Raw genomic sequence first — 20812 nt, 5'->3', positions numbered from 1 at the left:
GCTGAGCCAGTAAACTGTGTTTCCACTAGACAGCACAGCTACAAAGTCAAAAATGGCTGTATAGTAAGGATTGATGAAAACCACATTTTTCATGTTGGTCTTAATTTAAGGTTAGGCATAAGATTATCAGTGTGGTTGGAGTTGGGGTTAAAATCTAATTTTAAGAAGAGCAATTGTAGAAATGGGCGGGGTTTATGACTTTGTGGCTGTGGTAACTAGTGACGACCAGTAACATCGGTTCCTACTTTTTTTTTTTGTTATCTATGACGGGCCTGCGTGGATCTATGCGCCTATCCATACCCCGTGATCACCAAAACAACATAACAAAGTGGGGGAAAAAATGGCGAGCGGAGAGGAGGCTAGACGCCCCTCTGTTTCTTCCTCTTCCGTCCTCGAGGACCTGTTCCCTGCCGGAGGATCAGAGCCAGTATGCGGGGATGGGAACCCTGAGCTTGTGCAACTGCGAGAGCGTCTCCAGGGCTGGCTATCGCAATATGAGCCTTTGCTGTTATGGGTGCAGAGGCTGCTCGTTTGGGAAAGGCCGCTCTACAGCATCTTTGTTGCGCTCACGCTGAACACCTTGTTCTGGTAATGCTAAATCCTTAGTAAGAATCACTCATGTAATCAGTTATGTTGCACTGAATAGGAAGATGCACTGTAGCTACTGTTGTTTTAGCTTGGTAGTAGTAACGCTAGCTAGATACTTGCTGTAGTGCAGCTAGATTGAATGACAGCGAGACATCGATAATCCCTTGGACGATAGTGACGCTAGCTAGGTGGCTATTTAACGCCGTCAATTGGTAGTTTGGTATGCCAAAATGTACCCTACTAGTATCAATTAAATTAATAACGTTTAGCCAAATACCATACATTAGCTACAAGTTAGCTGTCTTTGAAATAACAGTACCTAGTTGACAGCCGTCAAATCTACCTACCTTGCTAACAATACTTTTTGGAGCGTTCAGATAGAATTGTGAAAATGTAGAACAAACATGCCTCTCCGACATGTAGACCAAGGAATCATGATGGCTGTATTCATGGCATGTATATCTGCAACGTTTTGACAACTGAACATGGCCAAGTTGACCGTTCTGTTTCATGTAATGTCCTGAACCAGGACGGGGGGGTAGCTGACAGCCTATTCACTCTAGTGGCTAGCTACTTAACGTTAGTAAATAGCTAGGAACATTTTAAAATGGCATGGGTTGTTTTCATGTGTGTTTTACAGGCTTCTGTCTTCGACGTCCCTGCGTCCTCTCTTCCTCCTGAGCCTTTCCATTCTAGGGCTCATGCAGCTGGAGAGATGGAAGCATAAAATACCTCTTACAACCGGTAAGTAAGTTCATAGTAGGTGCATACATGCATTACTCATGCCACACCCACCCCTGACCCCGGGGGTCAGTGTGAAGTCTGAAATGCTAGTATAGGTCACACTTTAATAAGATTGTTGAATTTTGTGGATTTGGATTTGATTTTTACATGTCATTGTTCTGATGACTTTGATTACCAAGCCTATTCTATGAGGTCTAAAATGTATTGTTGATGATGTTGGACTTAGATGAAGAAAAAAAATCTCTCCTGTCTACTCTCTCCACTACAGTTCAGTATCCTGAGGCTAACCCAATGGAAAGGTACACATCTTGACTCAATTAAAGGTCCAATGCAGCTGTTTTTAATTTGTGTCAAATCATTTCTGGGTAACAATTAAGTACCTTAATGTGATTGTTTTTCAATTGAAATAGTACAAAAATAAACAAATAGCTTCTTAGCAAAGAGCAATTCATCAACAAGAATTTAGCTAGGACTGTCTGGGAGTGGTCTGAGTGGGGAGGGGAAATGTAACATTAGTTGTTGTTGGCAGAGAGGTTTGGAACTTTTTCTTATTGGTTTATTCATTCAGTTACTGCATGGAGATGTCACCATTGAAGGCCGAAACTCCATCCCACCAAAACAGGCTGAAATTTCAGCCAGTCTTTTCAAATGGCTCTTACACTAAAAGGGCATTATCATCATTTGCACAATTTCACAATATTATTCCAACCTCATAGTGTGGAAATGTGTATATAAAACAGAGGAAAATCACGATTTTTGACTGTACCGGGCCTTTAAACACATCCTACTCCACCCTGCTCCTATAACACCTTCAAGCACTTTACTGTTCTAGTGACTCATGTGATTATTCAGGCGTTTTCCCTACTTGTTTGGTGCTCTGTACCTGTCAATAGCACCAGGGCACATATTTATAAAGAGTAGTAGAAGAGCTGATCTAGGATCAGGCTCACCCTATCTATTATTATAAGCAGTCCTACTCTGAGACACTTGAAGCTTTTTAGGTCTGGCTTAGTACTGCTTGTGTTCATTTGTTCATCCCACGGACTCTTTCTCTGACTGCAGAGAGACCATGAATATGCAACCCCGGCTTCTCAGCATTCCAGAGCTCAGTTTCCACCTGGTGGAGAGCTACCTCTACTGCTGCCTCTACGTCCAGGAGATGATGCAGTACAAAAGGCAGAACCACGGAAAGGTATGTTGGGTTTGATGGCGGCTCAGTGGGTTAGAGCTCATTGCCTTCAACATCAGGGTTGTGGGTTCGTTTTCCACGTTGGCCACATATACTGATTATGTCAGCTGGTATCTGTAGGTTGAAGTGTATTAAAGCAGCTGCTAAATTACCATACTGTTAAGTGCCTCTTTTCTCCCTCCAGTTCTGTGCCATGATGTGCTCTGGTTGTTCTGTGCTCGCCGTGGTGGGACACTACGTACCAGGAATCATGATATCCTATATCATCGGTGAGCTGCCTTGCATTTTCAATCCTTTTCCCTTGTTTTTCACAAAGGCAACCAACCAACCAGTATGCCAATGGGTGTGATTGTCTGTAAGAAAAGCAGTGCTACTGCACAACAACTGCCAACCAAAGTTATTGCCAATAACTTCTAAATGCAACCATCATATCACCATTTATAGTGTTGCCATTCCCCAACCTAGAAATGTATTGTGATTTGGCCATTTGTGACGCTCACTATTCCAGGGTCGTAGTCAATACTGCACACAGTAGCCAGAAATTGCAACGTTGTAGCGTTTGGAGTAAATGGTTTCCGTTGCGAAATGTTTTGCTACGGTGTTCACTAATGAATACGACCCTGAAGTATATCCCTTTCTCTGGTTAAACTAAAGATTGTCTGCATTCCAAATGGCACCCTATTCCCTATATAGTGCACTACTTTTGACCAGAACTCTATGGGCTCTGATCAAACGTAGTGCACTATGTAGGCAAAAGGGTGCCATTTCGGATGCTGCACTTGCCATGGTGAGTCAAAAGCCATTTAAGTGCCATGTTGGGGTTGTTTTTTGTCCTGTGCCCAGCGCTGAGTGTGTTGGTGTGGCCTCTGGTGGTGTACCACGAGCTGATCCAGCGGATGTACACGGGCCTGGAGCCCATCCTGATGAAACTGGACTACAGCATGAAGGGAGACACGCAGCACCACAAGCACGATAAGAGGAGTGAGTTTACACTGTTTGTGTGTGTGTTTGATGGTGCATGTGTGTTTGCCCTGCCGCCATTCACGTCACCAGGTCACGTCTTTGGCTGTGAACACTGAACGTCAGGGTTGCCTGGTGTTAGGTTCTAATTCTCAGAGTAAAACACTCAACAGACATGATGAAAGCTTAACCTAGTTTATTCTGCCCAGAGGGTCAATATAGCTGCATTCAGACAAAAACATTTTCACACAAGCACTGATATTTAACCGTTCCCCATAGGCGGAGTCTCCTCCTACACATCTGTACAAACAACTCTTTACTGCTAGGCATGACACTAGTGATACAGGCCATGAACTTTTATTTCTCCCTTTAAGGTGACCGGACCTCTAACACCATTCACCAATCCATGCCTCTCTCCCCTTATCAATGCTTGCCACATGTAATTGATCCCTGCACTCAACACATTCCAAGCTTAATTGCACACACTATATACCTTCCTCCTATAACCATTAACTTCTGGTGTAGACCCTTTAAACCTCAGCACTCCATCAGTGGAATGAATAAGTATATTTCCTATTCTCAGAACCCAACACTGGGAAATCGTTCTCCTCCCGGTTTGTGCCACTAGTGTGGCAGCTGGAGCAAATTTATTTTCAGACATGTAAGGATTGGGGTTTCCACGGATCCTTAACGGTCTTAAATTGTGCTTTCAAAGGTCTTAAATGCAACAGAGATGACTACAGTGTTTCCGTTATATTGTGCAGCTGCTTAATTGTTGCCACCGCGGGAAAAACAAACACAATTGAGCGTCAAGTAATACTCTTTCAAGACCTATTCATACGTGATCCTCTGAGTCGCGTCGTTGCCAGAGAGAGCAAGGTAGCCTATGCCATTTGATAGACGACACTAACTAGAGCTGGGACGATAAACCGAAAATTAGACGCCCTCCTCTTACCGAAGCTTTTGCTTATGTTTCGGTGATTAGGCTACACAAATGGCCTGCTGATTTAAATATATATTTATTTTATTTTATTTGGGGGGGGGTCTAAAACCATCATTTGATTAACCTGCTTCCTGCAATGAAAGTATCTGTTCTGTCCCTGTTTCGCTGCTGGCTCTCACTCCCCTCTTTGCACACAAGGGGAAGGGAGAGATGTATTCTGAAAAGCGCAAGCATACTGAAAGTTGAGCAACATTTAGAAATATAATTGCGTGAAAGACAGTTTTTCAAACAACTACTGTTACTGTTGTTAAAAGAGTCTCAGCTTTATTTGAGTAACACTTATTTTGGAACTGTCAATATAAAGGGGGAAAAAAACACTTTACAAACGCAGGTTGTAATTGAGATGATTCACCAACGGAGCGGAGCGCACCATTTGCGATGACTGCATCAAGTAGGCTACCAATGAAACGGTTTTTGTAGGACATTACATTTACTGTTAGATAAATTGCGTGGCTAAAGAAACAATATCATATTTAGATTTAGCAATCTCGCTAATGTGTTTTGAGTTCCCACTTCCTCAGTTGGTAAATGATGTAGCATAGTCTATCACCTAGGCCAATATGCACAACAAATATACAGGAAAATTCACCTCTAAAGAGACAAAAATATCAAATAATTCTGGATCCTATTTTGAAAAATTGCACATAACCAAGTATAACCATTGGATACCTGATTCATTTAATGAGGGAGTTATTTTCTTCACCTTTTTGGTTGTAGTCTGTTATAGCATAATACCCCCAGAAGAGCTACTGTGTGTGTAGACATTTGTTCCAGCCCCACTCTAACAAACCAGATTCTACAAATCGACCTTGTTAAGCTGACTCGGGTGTGTTTGAGCAGTGCTGGATCAAAAGCCTGCACGCCCCGTGGCCTAGCTCTGGTTTACCATGTTTTTATATAGTAACAGTGCTGTAAATTTGATCCTTTTTAAGGCATTTTTTTTCATCGTTATGGGTTTGAGTATCAATGTACTAAGCTGGTATTGAAATCGAAGCCAAAATTCTGGAAACTTAGTTGATGATTAGTCCATTGGGATAGCCTAACAAATGCAGATGGGCAACCCCATGCTTCAGTCACCTAGTCTAGCCAGTAGCCACTAAACTACTACATTCGTCAGGCTCGTTGTTGAAATGGCACACCTGCCTGATAATGAGCCACCTTTGAAAGAGACAGTCCTAAAAATACGACTGTTGCTGACATGGGCTTATTTCTGGAGAAGTAAATTAGCTGGTGTGGCGCGCGCAGACCTCGATTTGTATTAAATTGTACGCCAAGTGACATTTTTAAATGTCTTAAATTCAAGTGCGTGTGCGTGTGTTGCAGAGGTGAAGAAGGAGGTGGAGGAAGGGGATGAGCCCAGGGCTGAGACAGAGAGCGAGAGCGAGGAGGAGCTGTCCTGCTTTGCCCCCCTGGTAAGCACCACATTGTCTGCCATCTTGCACCAGGGCACTAGAACCGTGTGTTGTTTGTGTGGACATATTTACCTATACTTGTGGGGACCAGAACAAAAATTGGACCAACTGGGGACATTTTGTCAGCCCCCACAAGGGGAAAAAGGCTATTAAGGTTAGAATTAGGGTTGGGGGCAATGTTCCCTCAAAAAATGTTGTCACTGAGCAAATTTCTGGTCTACTGAGCGCAAACTTGAATGTTGTGAAAATTCTGTGCAACTTCCAGTGCGCATTTACTGTGAACACTGAGGCTGTACCCGCTTTAAATTAGTTTTTTAACAGTTGGCCAAGTACATTACTATGGCTATTTTATCATAATATAGTCTTACCAGAGTGGCCTACCATCAAAAGCAATGGAGAAAATGACATTTTAACATGGAAATAGCTGTTCTATCATTCAGCCTAGATTCCATGAGACTTGTCAAATCATTTTGCTGATTCAATGGTTTGGCTGATTCTAAATTAGACAAGTGTTGCATGCCGATAATCTTTCCTTTCTCCCCAGCAATATGCAAATGTTCACTTCCCCTTATGGATTTGAAAGGAAATGAACGTTAATGGAAACTCCCTCTAGCCCATACCTTTAAATCCAATGCTTTTACATATGTCTGGAATAGAACAAGCGCACACTTCAGGAGGAATGAGAGATTATTTGTACTCAACCAAGATATTCCCCTCAATGAAAGGCTAAATATTTGTTTTAGTTTTTTACAAAATGTGGTTTAATTCATGTTTGATTGTTGACATATCCTCACAATTGAGAGGATAAGAAAATATTATGGCTTGACTTTGTAATGACCTAATTGGGCTCTAGAATGGGTTCTGTCGAGAGCCTTTCACTAAAGAACAATGGTGTTGTCATTCAATTGTACCATGTCATTGGTCAGGTGGATGCAAAGACCACAGCCCTGGCAATGGCCATCACTGACTCGGAACTGTCTGACGAGGAAGCATCCATTTTGGAGAGTGGGGGTTTTTCCGTATCCAGAGCTACCACCCCACAGCTCACAGACGTCTGTGAAGGTAGGTACCAAAGCACAGCAGGCCCTTCCTCCAAAGTATCTGTCCTGTGCAACTTGGATTCAAAAGAAAAGGAATGGTGTGTATTCATTAGTGTAAACCGAAGCAAAAATGTTTTGCCTCATTAAAAAATACTCGCCTAGCGTGTTATTGTCGGTCAATCAAAGCGGCACCACAGTCAGAGGCCCCATGTGTAGCAAATGAAGTGGGAGATTTCTATTCAATGCAAAATTGAATTGGGTTACAATGATCAACCAACTGGTAGGCTGTTGTTTCATATGAATGGAGGTGTTGTACACAAGGATGCCTCAATTAGCCTTGCTATTTTAGCTAGTTAGCTGGCTAATTTAGCTGGCTACTGTAGCTAGTTTCTTTACAAAGATTAGATGCAGTCAAGACGGACACTAGCAGATGGTATGATAGATAACCTATGGCAGCAACAAGTTTGACTAACTAAGCGTGTGTCGGTTTGCCAACTTTCTCTCCCTCCTCCGTGCCCCACACAGACTGTCACACACACCCTGCTCCCCTATCGCCCCTCCCCCACCCTTCCAAGCAGAGCGCAGTGCACCGGCTCTCAAGTTACGCAAGCAGGTCTCCATTTGAAGTTTAAAAAATAATGCTCTTTAAAACATGTATTTAGACTATCTGAAGAAAAAAAATATTATTCTAATCGTGAAATCATTTCAAATGCCCGTCCCTAGCATATAACCCGATGTTAGACGTACAGTTGAAGTCGGAAGTTTACATACACTTAGGTTGGAGTCATTAAAACTCGTTTTTTAACCACTCCACACATTTCTTGTTAACAAACTATAGTTTTGGCAAGTCGGTTAGGACATCTACTTTGTGCATGACACAAGTAATTTATCCAACAATTGTTTACAGACAGATTATTTCACTAATAATTATTATATATATTATATATGATATATTATATATCACAATTCCAGTGGGTCAGAAGTTTACATGTGCTAAATTGACTGTGCCTTTAAACAGCTTGGATTATGTCATGGCTTTAGAAGCTTCTGATAGGCTGATTGACATAATTTGAGTCAATTGGAGGTGTACCTGTGGATTAATTTCATGGCCTATCTTCAAACTCAGTGCCTCTAAGCACTGGGGTGGCAGCATCATGTTGTGGGGGTGCTTTGCTGCAGGAGGGACTGGTGCACTTCACAAAATAGATGGCATCATGAGGTAGGAAAATTATCTGGATATATTGAAGCAACATCTCAAGAAATCAGTCAGGAAGTTAAAGCTTGGTTGCAAATGGGTCTTCCAAATGGACAATGACCCCAAGCATACTTCCAAAATTGTGTAAAAATGTCTTAAGGACAACAAAGTCAATGTATTGGAGTGGCCATCACAAAGCCCTGACCTCAATCCCATAGGAAATTTGTGGGCATTACTAAAAAAGTGTGTGCGAGCAAGGAGGCCTACAAACCTGACTCAGTTACACCAGCTCTGTCAGGAGGAATGGGCCAAAATTCACCCAACTTATTGTGGGAAGCTTGTGGAAGGCTACCCAAAACGTTTGACCCAAGTTAAACAATTTAAAGGCAATGCTACCAAATACTAATTGAATGTAAATAATTTTCTCTACTATTATTCTGACGTTTCACATTCTTAAAATGAAGTGGTGATTCTAACTGACCTAAGACAGGGATTTTTTACTAGGATTAAATGTCAGGAATTGTGAAACTGAGTTTAAATGTACTTGGCTAAAGTGCATGTTAACTTCCGACTTCAACTGTATGCTGTTGACTCCTTCCTCATTCACTATATATCAGAATTACATTTTCACTGGATATTAAACGGCTACTCAGGATATTGTAGATATTCACACGCAAAAAATATCTTGCCATGTGCAGGCGAGCTTTAAGCTGCTGCAATGTGACAGCTGCTGGACCAGAACGGCAGAGAAGTTCAGCCTTGCGATTCACATTCTTCGAAGTCAACCCAATATTGCGATTTACTTCACGCATTGCTGACTACCTTTAACCCCATCCTCTCTCTCTCCTGTGACTGTTTAGACCTGGACCAGCAGAGTGTGCACAGTGACCCAGAGGAGGCCTTCCTAAGGGACCTACCTGAATTCCCCTCGATTGACGAGTTCCCCATCGAGCACAGCCTCCTCCACTTCCCATTGCGTGGCCCCGGTCAGGGCCAAGGGGATGGGGCCGCGGCTGGGGGAAGAGAGCCCTCAGAGGGGGAGCCCATGAGCCCCGCCAGCCTCCTCGTCCAGCACCTGGCCTCCCCGCTCCACTTTGTCAACACACACTTCAACGGACATGGACGGCCGCCAGGTGGGGACCAGGGACCACTGCTGGGTGCTGGGAGAGCGGAGGTGGTGGTGCATGGGGGGGAAGGGGAATCTCAGGCCCCGAGGCAGTCACTGGAGGCCCTGAGTGAGGAGATCGTGAACACGGCAATCTCCACCGTGGTGCAGAACACTCTGTCGGCCCTGCAACGCACCGAGGCAAGCAAGGGCCCATCCATCGCAGATTTCCTGCCCACCGACATGCCACCCAGCGCCCTGGAAAGCCCCCCCGCCCCTGTCGCCGAGACAGAGGAGGCAGAAAAGGACCAGGATGTGGTCGCTGCGGAGTCTGAGAGGAGTGCCGAGGAGATGCCGGACGACATGTTTGTACCGACCGAGGACGAGGACTTTGAGCTTCTGGACCAAAGTGAACTGGAGCAGATGGACGAGGGTCTTCTCAGTCCTGATGGACAGGGGGTAGTGGGAGTGGCCACTCCCGCAGACACACCCCCATCTCCGACGCACCAACCGGAATCCTTCTAGCGTCCTCATCACCGCTCATACCCTACTGTTTTTGTTTTATGTAGATATACATTATACAGATATATATGTACACTTATCAAAGTGTCTGTGGTTAGTGGCAGTTGGTTAGTGATTGAGATCACTGTGGTTGATTCTGCCTTCACACGATCACTGTGGATAAGTCCAAATAGCACCCTATTCCCTTTATAGTGCCCTACTTTTTTACCAGGGCCCATAGGGCTCTGGTCAAAAGTAGTGCACTATAGCTGGAATAGGGTGCCATTTGGGATCAAACTTGTTGCTTGGGCTTGATGGCACCTGTGTTTGACAGGCTTTTATTGCGTTTAACCAAGGGAACAAGCCATCTGAGTTTTGGGAGCTACTAGTAATATGTTTGGGTGGCAGGAGAAAGGTTTGGTGGAGCTTCGTCCCAGATATGTTTGTGCTGTATGTTGTAATGCCAAATGGAGTTGGGTATATTACAGCACAATCTGCAATGGGACCAGCCTATAGGGTTCTACACCCACCCTTGAAGGAAATGATTAACAGATTATATGTAGATGGATTCTTTGAGAGAAAGATAAGGTTTTTGTTTTTGATTATATTAATATATATGATAAATTATTTTATTTAATGGTCAGTTTAATGGAAATCTATTGTCGTCATATGGGAATTTGAAAGTAATAAAGATTCTCTATGGTCAGTAACCCAAGTCGATTCTACAATCTGCAATGGATTTAGATCTTTAGCAAATCACACGTTTTCGTCATGTAGGCACAAATACGTACATTTGGGAGTTTTATTGAAGGCAGTTTATTAACCAGCAACCCCTCAAGTAAGTTCAGCACTCAATTGTGAAGTCTCCCAAACAAAACTTAGTACTGTAGTTATTAGCCATACACAAAGGATTTATGCCATCTATTTTAACCATCTATTAAAATGACATTTCAGATTCACAATAATAGGTCTTTGAAATTTAGGGTGTATTGGACATTGTAGGCACAAATACGTATGTTTGGGAGTTTTATTGAAGGCAATTTAATGACCAGCAAGCCCCTCAAGTAAGTTCAACACTCAGCGAAATTGTGAAATCTCACAAACAATAATTTACAATAGATCTTTGAATTTTAGTGTGTATTTTTTTAAATCCTCAAACCAGGTGATGGTAAAAAATATTTCTTTACCCATACAAAACATACTTACTGTGGTATGCTGACAACCTTTTCAATTGCTCATCGTCAACATCTCAACGGTCTATATTTTGTTAGTTGTATTCTGTAATGTTTGTAAATGAATGCACGTGCTACTTCACCACCACCAATTGTGTAATATGTGTACAACTTAAATGTTCTGGGTACTTAATACTCTTGAAAATCCCAGACCTAGGGCAAAACATTTGTAACACTGTGGGAGGCAACCAGTCTGTCTAGAGACTAGGTACCTAACGTCTAAAGAAGGTTCATAATGCAGGTTTTGTCATGGCAATCCCACATACAACTGCCATTCGCTATGACAAACGATTGAAAGTAATAGGAATACATGCATTGCGTTATCTGTCAAAAAGGTATGTTACCTAGGTCCTATGTAACAATGATGGGAATTCTTCCATTTCATAAATTGGTTACTAGTGGGAATTCAGCTCAACCCCCAACTTAACTAGGGACAGCTTTATTGCGAGTGTGCCTATCTGATCTGAATCTCAGGAGTGGGATGTACTTTAGTTTGTGCAATGGAAGATACTGTTGCACGTAGATGCAAATTAATGTGAGGTAGAAAATGGTGTCCACCAATGTCTAGCCTAAAGTTCCCCAACCCAAGTTGTCCCTGTGCACTGTATTGTAATATAGACCAACCTTTTTCCTGGCCAATGCCTTCCAAGCACTTCTGTAAAAAGTTTCCCTCAAAATGAGAGCAATTTAACATTGCATGTGAAAACCAAGCATTAACAATGCAACTTGGAGGGAGCAAGACCTTGGACTTGTAGCAAGCATGCAATTGGTATGTTGCAGCTTAAATAGAATTTCTATAACACTCATTGGCAATTTAGTGTGATTTCATTTAAAAGGTCATTTGTTTTACTATAATCCCACTGTAACGAACTATAAAAAGATATTAACAAATGTGTTATAGAAATGTTTGCTTATGCTTTTACTGCTTCTTGATCTATAAAGGCACTTAACAAGAAATGTACTATTGTAAAGAAATGTCTCCTGTTTTTCAGAAACTACTCATCAATTTGATCTTTTACATCTACAAAGGAACACAAACCAGTTTTGAAAATTCTGATAACATTTATTGCAATTTCAAGAGGTTAAACACTGACAGCAGCTCTTTGTGCAGTGAAAGAGAATAAAAGAACGAACTGAAACAAGGGATGGAATGCAGTTGAAATTGATTTGAATCGCTTTTATCCATCTAACCCATATCCTCCTCTCCCTCCTCTTCAAACTCGCCCTCCTCCTCGGCGGTGGCATCCTGGTACTGCTGGTACTCAGACACCAGGTCGTTCATGTTACTCTCGGCCTCGGTGAACTCCATCTCGTCCATGCCCTCTCCGGTGTACCAGTGCAGGAAGGCCTTGCGGCGGAACATGGCTGTGAACTGCTCAGAGATGCGCTTAAACAGCTCCTGGATGGCCGTGCTGTTCCCGATGAAGGTAGCGGCCATCTTGAGGCCGCGGGGTGGGATGTCGCAGACTGCGGTCTTGACATTGTTGGGGATCCATTCGACGAAGTAGCTGCTGTTCTTGTTCTGCACGTTCAGCATCTGCTCGTCCACCTCCTTCATGGACATGCGGCCACGGAAGATGGCGGCCACGGTGAGGTAACGGCCGTGGCGGGGGTCGCAGGCGGCCATCATGTTCTTGGCATCGAACATCTGCTGGGTGAGTTCGGGCACCGTCAGCGCTCTGTACTGCTGGCTACCTCTGCTGGTGAGGGGGGCAAAGCCTGGCATGAAGAAATGCAGGCGGGGGAATGGGACCATGTTGACAGCTAGCTTACGTAGGTCGGCGTTGAGCTGGCCGGGGAAGCGCAGGCAGGTGGTGACACCACTCATGGTGGCTGACACCAGGTGGTTGAGGTCCCCGTAAGTGGGAGTCGTCAGCTTCAGGGTGCGAAAGCAGATGTCATACAAGGCCTCGTTGTCGATGCAGTAAGTCTCGTCAGTGTTCTCTACTAGCTGATGCACAGACAGGGTGGCGTTGTAGGGCTCCACCACGGTGTCTGACACTTTGGGGGAGGGCACCACACTGAAGGTGTTCATGATGCGGTCAGGGTACTCCTCACGGATCTTGCTAATCAACAGGGTGCCCATGCCAGAGCCCGTGCCGCCTCCAAGGGAGTGGGTGAGCTGGAAACCCTGAAGACAGTCGCAGCTCTCTGCTTCCTTTCTCACCACATCCAGGACAGAGTCGACCAGCTCTGCTCCCTCAGTGTAATGGCCCTTTGCCCAGTTGTTACCTGCACCACTCTGTCCTTAAAACAACAAAAAGTAAGCAATGAGATGTAGGCTAGACATATTACTATGGTAAGGTGAAATGAATTTGCAATTTCAAAGCATTTGCTCACCAAAGACAAAGTTGTCCGGTCTGAAAATTTGGCCAAATGGTCCAGAGCGGACAGAGTCCATCGTGCCAGGCTCCAGATCAACTAGAATGGCACGAGGAACATACTTGCCACCTGAAATAAATTAACATGCACATTATGGGTCAGCACATTATTGTGACAGATTTTCATGCGAATATTGTCAAATCTGCATTAAGAAAATATGCGCATTTTCCCACCAGTGGTAAGTTTCCACAACTGACTTGTTGAGGATAAAAACTGTGATAACAGTGCACAAAAACATGTACTTTTTCACTTAAGTTTTCATATACCAAGTTTTTTTTTTTTTTTTTTAATAGTTCAATGTGTTTCCATCGCATTTTCAACTCTACCGATAGTTTTGTCAAACTGTTGCATTAAATAGCAAATGTTCCTACTCTGGTCTTGGTACATGCACTCTAGCCAACAGCAACAGCTTGCGAATACAGTGCGGGTAGGCTAGTCTACATGATGAGATTTATGGATAAGAGTGAGAATATTTGTATTTGTCAAACAGCAGTCATCAGGTCACCAGAATTAGACCCTCTTTATTGGAAAGGAGCATCAAGATCTCATCTGTAGCCTAAAACGGCATTGTTTCTCTGAGTCGGAGACCACACACCATGTTGCGTGACTCCAAGTTTACTTCGATATTATGGTTATGTTAAATCTGGGAATCTGGTTAAGAACTTTGCAGACAACGATTTTAGCAGTCTTATGCCACTATCTTTACATCCTAGAGAAAACGTCCACATCGTGGGCAAATTCTTAGGTCATAAACGATTGTCGGATGTCTTGGCTCATTCAGTGTGACAGGGTCTAGGTCTGACGATTTTAAGTACCGCTTCACGCGGTCTGACAAAGTTCTAGCAGTGTCTGAATTTTGGGGTCTTTATCATGTAGTGTGTGTGTGGCTGGTGTTATGAGCCGATCCTGGTGACTGACTAACAGGAACACGGTTGGCACTGAGTATGCACACAATAATACAATTATTGTGAATAGTTAGATTAATATAATAGTTCAATTTAAACATTCAGCCTACATGCTGTGCAAGAACGATTTCCCTAACCTTTTTTACATGAAAGGTCTGAAATCAAGCCCATTTTATTCTGAATTCAGCTTAATCTGAGTTTGGACATAAGGTTTATGTGAAAACTATTTCTAAGATGCAAACTTAGTTTTTCTTAACTCACTTCACTGGAGCATAAACAGAGGCTCGAGCTGCTGGAACATGCCCAGATCAAAATATAAAATAAACTGCTGCAGTGGATTGCAAGCCAATTGCAGAATGTGACTACAGAAGCATATCCTACAATCTGGACAGGTTGATATCAATATTTTAATTTGTAAACATCACACAGTGTGACAATGTGTTAGTTAAAGAGAACACAGCATAATTTTTTGAATACTTGACACTACTACCAGCGCAAATACACTTTAAAATCACTTCAACTCGCAGCTTTAATGTTTTATATTTATTCAAAATGTCACAATTTAGTTAGCTACCTATGTATATAGAGGATCCTTTCCATTTAGTTACCTGTTGCCTCATTGTAGTACACATTGATTCTCTCAAGCTGCAGATCGCTATCTCCATGGTAAGTGCCAGTTGGGTCTATTCCATGCTCGTCACTGATAACCTCCCAAAACTGCAAAAGTATGATGGAGTGGTTAGTGGCACGTTGGCGGGTAAAAGTTACTCATAGCATTATAGCTAGCAAGCTAAAGTTAGGCGCCGAGCAGCCATCGACAATTGACCAAATTTTACTCTTCATATCAACCACACATTTCAGATAACCAAAGCTAGCGTTAGCTAGATAACTAACACATTGCAAATACTTTAGTTTGGACTTAACTTATGAGCAGGCTAGCGACACGAACGTTAACGTTAGTTACTTTGAAAAATGCAACTGCGTTTGCAATACTTTTGAATAAAAAAGTGGCCTTACCTTGGCACCGATCTGATTTCCACATTGACCGGCCTGCAGATGAACAATCTCCCTCATGTTAAAATCGAGTTGACGTGAAAATTAATAAAGATCACTTTTAAACAGCTGACAATAACTGTAATCTTTACTACGCGCCTTTTTCTAAGCGTCTATAGTCGAGCGAGCCGTTGAAAGAGAGGGAAAAGATAGCTTCAGCTCACGTGAGGAATTTGTCTTTGCATGCATTCCATTGGCTAAATCAAAATTACATCATTATCATACAAAGCAATAAATGCTTGGGTGTGTGTGTGTGTGTGTGTGTGTGTGTATGTATATATATATATATATCATTTTTTTTGTTTTTTTCATGGTCCTTATAACCCTAGCACAGTCAAAGACAGACGGCCGCCAGCCAGTCAACGAAATTTTTTTTTTTTTTACATGCAGCCAGTTGATAGCGGTGGATGGATAGATATATACAATATGTTCTATTTAAAAATATGTTATTACATGCAGTGTTTACCTATGGATCATGATATAAATAGAATTGCATGTAGCCTACACACAACATATGTGTGAAGCCATTCCTTTTTGACCCCAATGTGAAACTGCTGCTTCACCAGAAAACAGCCCAAACCTGGTGTTGGGCCCTTGTGCAAGGCACTATCCCACTGCTTAAGGGGCACTGCTCTGTGGATGACACTTTGCTGCCTATAGCCTCTTATGTGTTTTGATGTTTGGGAATTAAAGAATAGCCCACTGAGCATCTGTCAGAGTACATATCCTTTATTGCTGATGCTATATATTGGCAATTGAGAGGCTTTGAAGCCACAGGTCAGCCAAATAGGCCCTCCCCAGTAGGCAGTCTTCCATAGAAATGAATGGAATTATACAGTATTTCAATTAAATGTTAAGGACAAAATTACTTTTATTTACCACCTATTATTTTTTGTTGTAGTGGGGACAGTAACATTAGGACCCCCCCCCCCTCCTCAAAAGCTGTCATTTTTTGTTATGTTTAGCACATATATCATTTAAAAGCATTAAGGTGCCTAATATAATAATTGTAAAAAAAAAACCAAATGCAGTCATTTATAAATGCATTTATATAGCTTCCAAATATTTTTTTATATGGGAGGAGTAGCTAGATGGCTGCGCGGTGGCTTCAATATAGCACACCGTCAGTGATCCAGGTTTTATACACACCGTTGCTCTAACCCATGGACACTTGGACCCTTGTCAGACAGACAGCCTGCCGCAGAGGAAATGCACGCCATATGTTAGACCTGCAACTCACCACAGGCATTTGCATATTTGACTCAAAAGTCAAAAGCACTAGGAGGGTGTCAGTGTGAACAAATGGTGAGCTAGCCAGCCCAGTGCTGTTACAGTACTGACATGAACACTTGGCTGGTATGAATGAAGACAAGAGCCTCTTGAAAACGAGACATGCAACTCTGCAAACATTCCTCACTAAAACCTTGGAGTTCCAGCCTTTGATTTTTGGATTCACACCCCACCAGTTACATAAGGCTTACAGACATGGAATCTGATAATGGCATGAACTACGTAAAAATAACTTCATAGCTCAAACAATAAGTTGAAGGGGAAGGATGCAGTGGGGAGAGGGGCAACCAGAAGTCCAGTGATGATGATATTCATTGAGGTCATCACTATTTGTTTAGTCACCAAATACATTCAACCTTTAATATGCAACTGAATGTCAGATGTCTTTATCAAAAAGTATAAAGACCATTTTTGTTTATTTTGAACAAACATATAACAACTGACAGAAAGCTCTTCAGAAAGTAGTGTAAATTCATGCAGTGTCTTTTCTTGTCCTTGATGCAAGCTCTTTCTCCTATGGATAGTGTAAACAAAATAGAAACACAAATGGAACATTACTTTGCAATAAAAGGTTAATGAAAAATCAATGAATCCAAAGGAATGAGGTACAGATCAGGTCCCCCCACAATTGTTTTCAATTGAAATCTTAGAGGTCCTGGAAAATAATCTAAAAACACTGGCACAGAAGAATACTAAGCTATGAGATGTGATTGCTGTACCCGTGTCCTAGTTACTATACTCACCTCCCTGAGTTGGTCTGCAGCAATCTGCAGTTTGGCCCTCATCTCATCACCAATGATGACATCAGACAACACGGACCATCTACCATCCTGGAAGCTCACTGGCATTGAGAAGACTACACCAGCTGGGAGGTTGTACTGTCCTGCAGAGAGGCCAAGAGAAGGCAGATATCAGGGCCTTTATTCATAAAGTGTCTTAGAGAAGGAGTGCCGATCTAGGATCAGTTTGACCTTTTAGACACTCATACTCTGAGACACTTTATGAATATAGGCTTCATAGGCAGCACTTATTTAGTATGCTTACTTCTTTGTGTTATTTTTATTTATTGTTTGTTTTTGTTATACCTTATGCTATTTTTAGTATTACATTGTTATTGATTACTGCATTGTTGGGGTTAGAGCTTGCAAGAAAGGCATTTCACTCTACTTGTGCATGTGACATTGAAACTTATGCTGGAACACATTATATAAAATGCTGATACAATATATAAAAATGACTACATAGCCTGGTCCCAGATCTTTAGATGCTTTAATAGCCAAATCCTATGGCTGTTGTCAATGCTAATGTTACAGCACAAACAGATCTGGGATCAGGCTTAATGATAAAGTCTTTCTATAGCCAAGTCATGTCAATGACTCTAGGAGTTGGCAAGTCTGCACAAACAGATCTGGGACCAGACTAGTATTATTCCCTCCTATCTGCAACTGTTACTATATTGACTTTTGACCCAACCTGTGCTGAGTATGCCTAAGGAGAGGACCTCCTTAGCAGAAGAGTTGCAGTTCCAGGCCTTTAGAACTGCAATGATCCCATTAGTGGCTGATATGGCTGTGGTCCTCTGGGACTTGGAGGCTACAGTGGCACGTTGGGAACTGACCAAATTCAGGAAGTCAGTCTGTAGCCATTTCCTTTGAGAAAAAAAAAAGTATTCAAAGTTTGGGTGTACTATGTGTGTGTTAGAACTAGAGCACTGATGACAGGGAGGTATATTATCAAAACAGTGGTATTTTGGTATTTTATGGTAGTTGAATTTAGGTATGAAATAGCACAGGAACAGTAGCTTCGTCCCAGATCTGACTGTGCTGTCTTGCCAAATCCGAAGGACATTTTGGCATGACAATGACCATAGGAGTCGGCTACACAGCACAAACAGATCTGGACTGCAGGAACGGTACAGATTCATTGATAAACATCATTTGGCAATAATGTCTTAGCAAACAGTGAAGTTACCTGTCATATATCATCTTTAGGACTGGCTGAGAAAAATCTGATGGTCCCCAGATGGCCCCTTCGTATTGGAAAACCTTCGCCCTCTGCAGGTCAACATGGGAACTGCCGCTGATGTTGCCCCAAACGATGACATCTGTCACATCTGACGGAGACAATAAAGAAGAATCACTTGAAGGTTTGAGGGTTTTTTCCAATTTAAGGTGAAAATGTTTATCCATTTTATAGATACATATATAATGGTATATAATGGTAAAAAATGATTGCGCTAAAAGTTGATTTGAGGAAAGTTTCACTTAGAATGACTGGGATATGTTGTTGTCTACTTTAGTTGAATGCACTGATTCAGTCGCTCTGTATAAGAGCAAAATGAATGTAAATGTACAATTTTCATTTGTTACCTGCAGTCTTCACAGATAGCTTCTGTGCAATGTGGGCTCTGGCTTCGTACTCCAGTTGAGTTGCCACGCCGACAAAGCGTCCGCTGTCAACCGAGGGAGCGTTCTCTAGCAGAAGGGAGCACTTCAGGTTGACCAAGGAGTTCCCAGCCACAATCACCGCCACGTTCTTGTGCGCCCTTTTGTTGATAAGGCGCCCATACTGTTGGTAACGCTCCGCCACATTCCTCACCTTAAAAATAATAATATGGTCATTTAGATGTTTTTATCCAGAGCAACTTACAGAATTGTCAACACTGACACATGTTCAGCGTACGTGGAGTGGATGATACAATAATCCAACCCACAACCCTGTGGTTGCTTGCACCGTGCTCTAACTAACCCACCGAGCCATTCGAACTACACACCTTGATTTCTTCCTCGTCCTCCCCTCCACACTCAGGCCAACTGTCATCCAGGAGGATGATGAAGTGTGCTTGTTGGAAGGCCTGGTCCAGCTCTGTGTAGACAGTGACTTTATGGAGCTGTGGGAGAGCCAGGTCCTCTGTCTCCATCCTGACCCCCTGCAGGTCCTCCTCGATGGCCCCCACATCCAACAGGTGGAGGCTGATGGTTGGGGCGTCCCGGAATACCCCAGGGGCAAACAGCTGGGGGATCAGGATGTAGCAGGTCGGGTTAAGAGCACTGCAGGGTAGCAAAGGAGGGGAACAGTGGGTTAAATCTGTTTGTGATGTAGGCCTAAAGCCATAGGAGTTGGCAAGACAGCACAAACTGGTCTGGTAGATTAGGATGCTTCGCTGCCTATAACTTCTGTACAAGAAACATATTTGAGCGTAAACATTTTCAATATTTTTACTTCATATTTTCAATTGCAATAGAAATGTCATTTTCCTTCCTGAATTGACTCAATTGAAAGGGAATTGATCACAGCCCTGCCTCACATTGAGACGCAGCTAGCTACCCTACGTACCTGCTGATCCATATGTGCATTGGCTTGATGAGGCTCTGATGGTACACCTCCTCCTTCATGCACAGCTCCCGTGTCAGCAGGTTCTCTGTTGCAATCTTCATCATCAGTTCCGTCGTCATATCTGAGGTGATGCCATAGTAAGCCTGGAAAACAAGCAGCACTATGACATGATTTGATCAGGATGTTTCTATTCTTGCTGAATCAACTGATTGTAGAATTATCAACAAAGTAATACTTTAAATAATACTGATTGTTATCTTTGAATAAGGGTGATGTAGTAACATTACCTGTACATGTTCTAGGAAGTCGCTGAAGCCCCCTAGAAGCATTCCTTTACCCCCACGGTTGATCAGTTCCCTCCATATCATGGGGGAATGCTCATGCTGCCAGCCATTTTCCTTGCAAGTGGTTTCCAGCCATTGCTGGGAGGTGGAAAGAGAGGGTGACACAGATTGTCTGGACAGAATATCTCTAGTTTAGGCTACACACTGACAAAGTAAAGAGACCATATGAAAATAGAATTGACTGAATGTAATAAATGCATCTACCTGCCACTCATCGGGGTGCATGCAGAGCGTGTGGATGCTGAACTTTGGCAGAGATCTTTGCAGTAAATCTGCAAGAAGTTCAGCTTTGGCAAAGTACGGGCAATTTGCCTTGCCTGAGAGAAAAACAAGTTGTCATGTATGGAATGTCATTACCAGCAGGTCATAAGCTCTTCCCATTTAGGTAAGTCAGACATTTATGTCTACATAGCTAATACAACCTAACTTAAACAAGTCTTACCAGCAAGTACAAATTTTGCCATGTTTGTTTGCCGGATGTCAGTTGTTGCTAGGAAACCAGGGGTGTATTATAACTGTGTCCGTTAGGAAAC

At 42.7% G+C, this 20812-nt stretch overlaps 3 protein-coding genes across 3 annotated transcripts; 1 reads left to right on the top strand and 2 right to left on the bottom strand.

Moving 5' to 3' along the window:
- The first annotated feature begins 249 nt into the window (after positions 1–249).
- LOC129840600 (reticulophagy regulator 2-like) lies at positions 250–11926 on the top strand. Its single transcript, XM_055908591.1, has 9 exons — positions 250–588; positions 1229–1332; positions 1601–1631; positions 2395–2524; positions 2706–2790; positions 3365–3502; positions 5808–5896; positions 6823–6958; positions 8992–11926. Exons 1-9 carry the CDS (start codon positions 341–343, stop codon positions 9759–9761), a joined length of 1731 nt encoding a protein of 576 aa, XP_055764566.1. The 5' UTR covers positions 250–340; the 3' UTR covers positions 9762–11926.
- A 229-nt stretch (positions 11927–12155) lies between these two features.
- LOC129840602 (tubulin beta-4B chain-like) lies at positions 12156–15510 on the bottom strand. Its single transcript, XM_055908593.1, has 4 exons — positions 15274–15510; positions 14865–14973; positions 13310–13420; positions 12156–13216 (listed from the first exon to the last, which is right to left on the bottom strand). Exons 1-4 carry the CDS (start codon positions 15328–15330, stop codon positions 12156–12158), a joined length of 1338 nt encoding a protein of 445 aa, XP_055764568.1. The 5' UTR covers positions 15331–15510.
- Positions 15511–16155: 645 nt separating this feature from the next.
- Positions 16156–20768, bottom strand: mdh1b (malate dehydrogenase 1B, NAD (soluble)). The gene is made up of 10 exons (XM_055908592.1): positions 20722–20768; positions 20484–20596; positions 20223–20357; positions 19936–20078; positions 19373–19649; positions 18969–19197; positions 18571–18712; positions 18073–18248; positions 17343–17482; positions 16156–17113 (listed from the first exon to the last, which is right to left on the bottom strand). Exons 1-10 carry the CDS (start codon positions 20741–20743, stop codon positions 17072–17074), a joined length of 1419 nt encoding a protein of 472 aa, XP_055764567.1. The 5' UTR covers positions 20744–20768; the 3' UTR covers positions 16156–17071.
- Between the last annotated feature and the right edge of the window lie 44 nt (positions 20769–20812).

The sequence above is a fragment of the Salvelinus fontinalis genome, chromosome 41 (assembly GCF_029448725.1).
Source record: "Salvelinus fontinalis isolate EN_2023a chromosome 41, ASM2944872v1, whole genome shotgun sequence".
Classification (NCBI taxonomy): Eukaryota; Metazoa; Chordata; class Actinopteri; order Salmoniformes; family Salmonidae; genus Salvelinus; species Salvelinus fontinalis.
The sequence above is the reverse complement of the archived record's forward strand: the minus strand, read 5'-3'. Positions and strand labels throughout refer to the sequence as shown.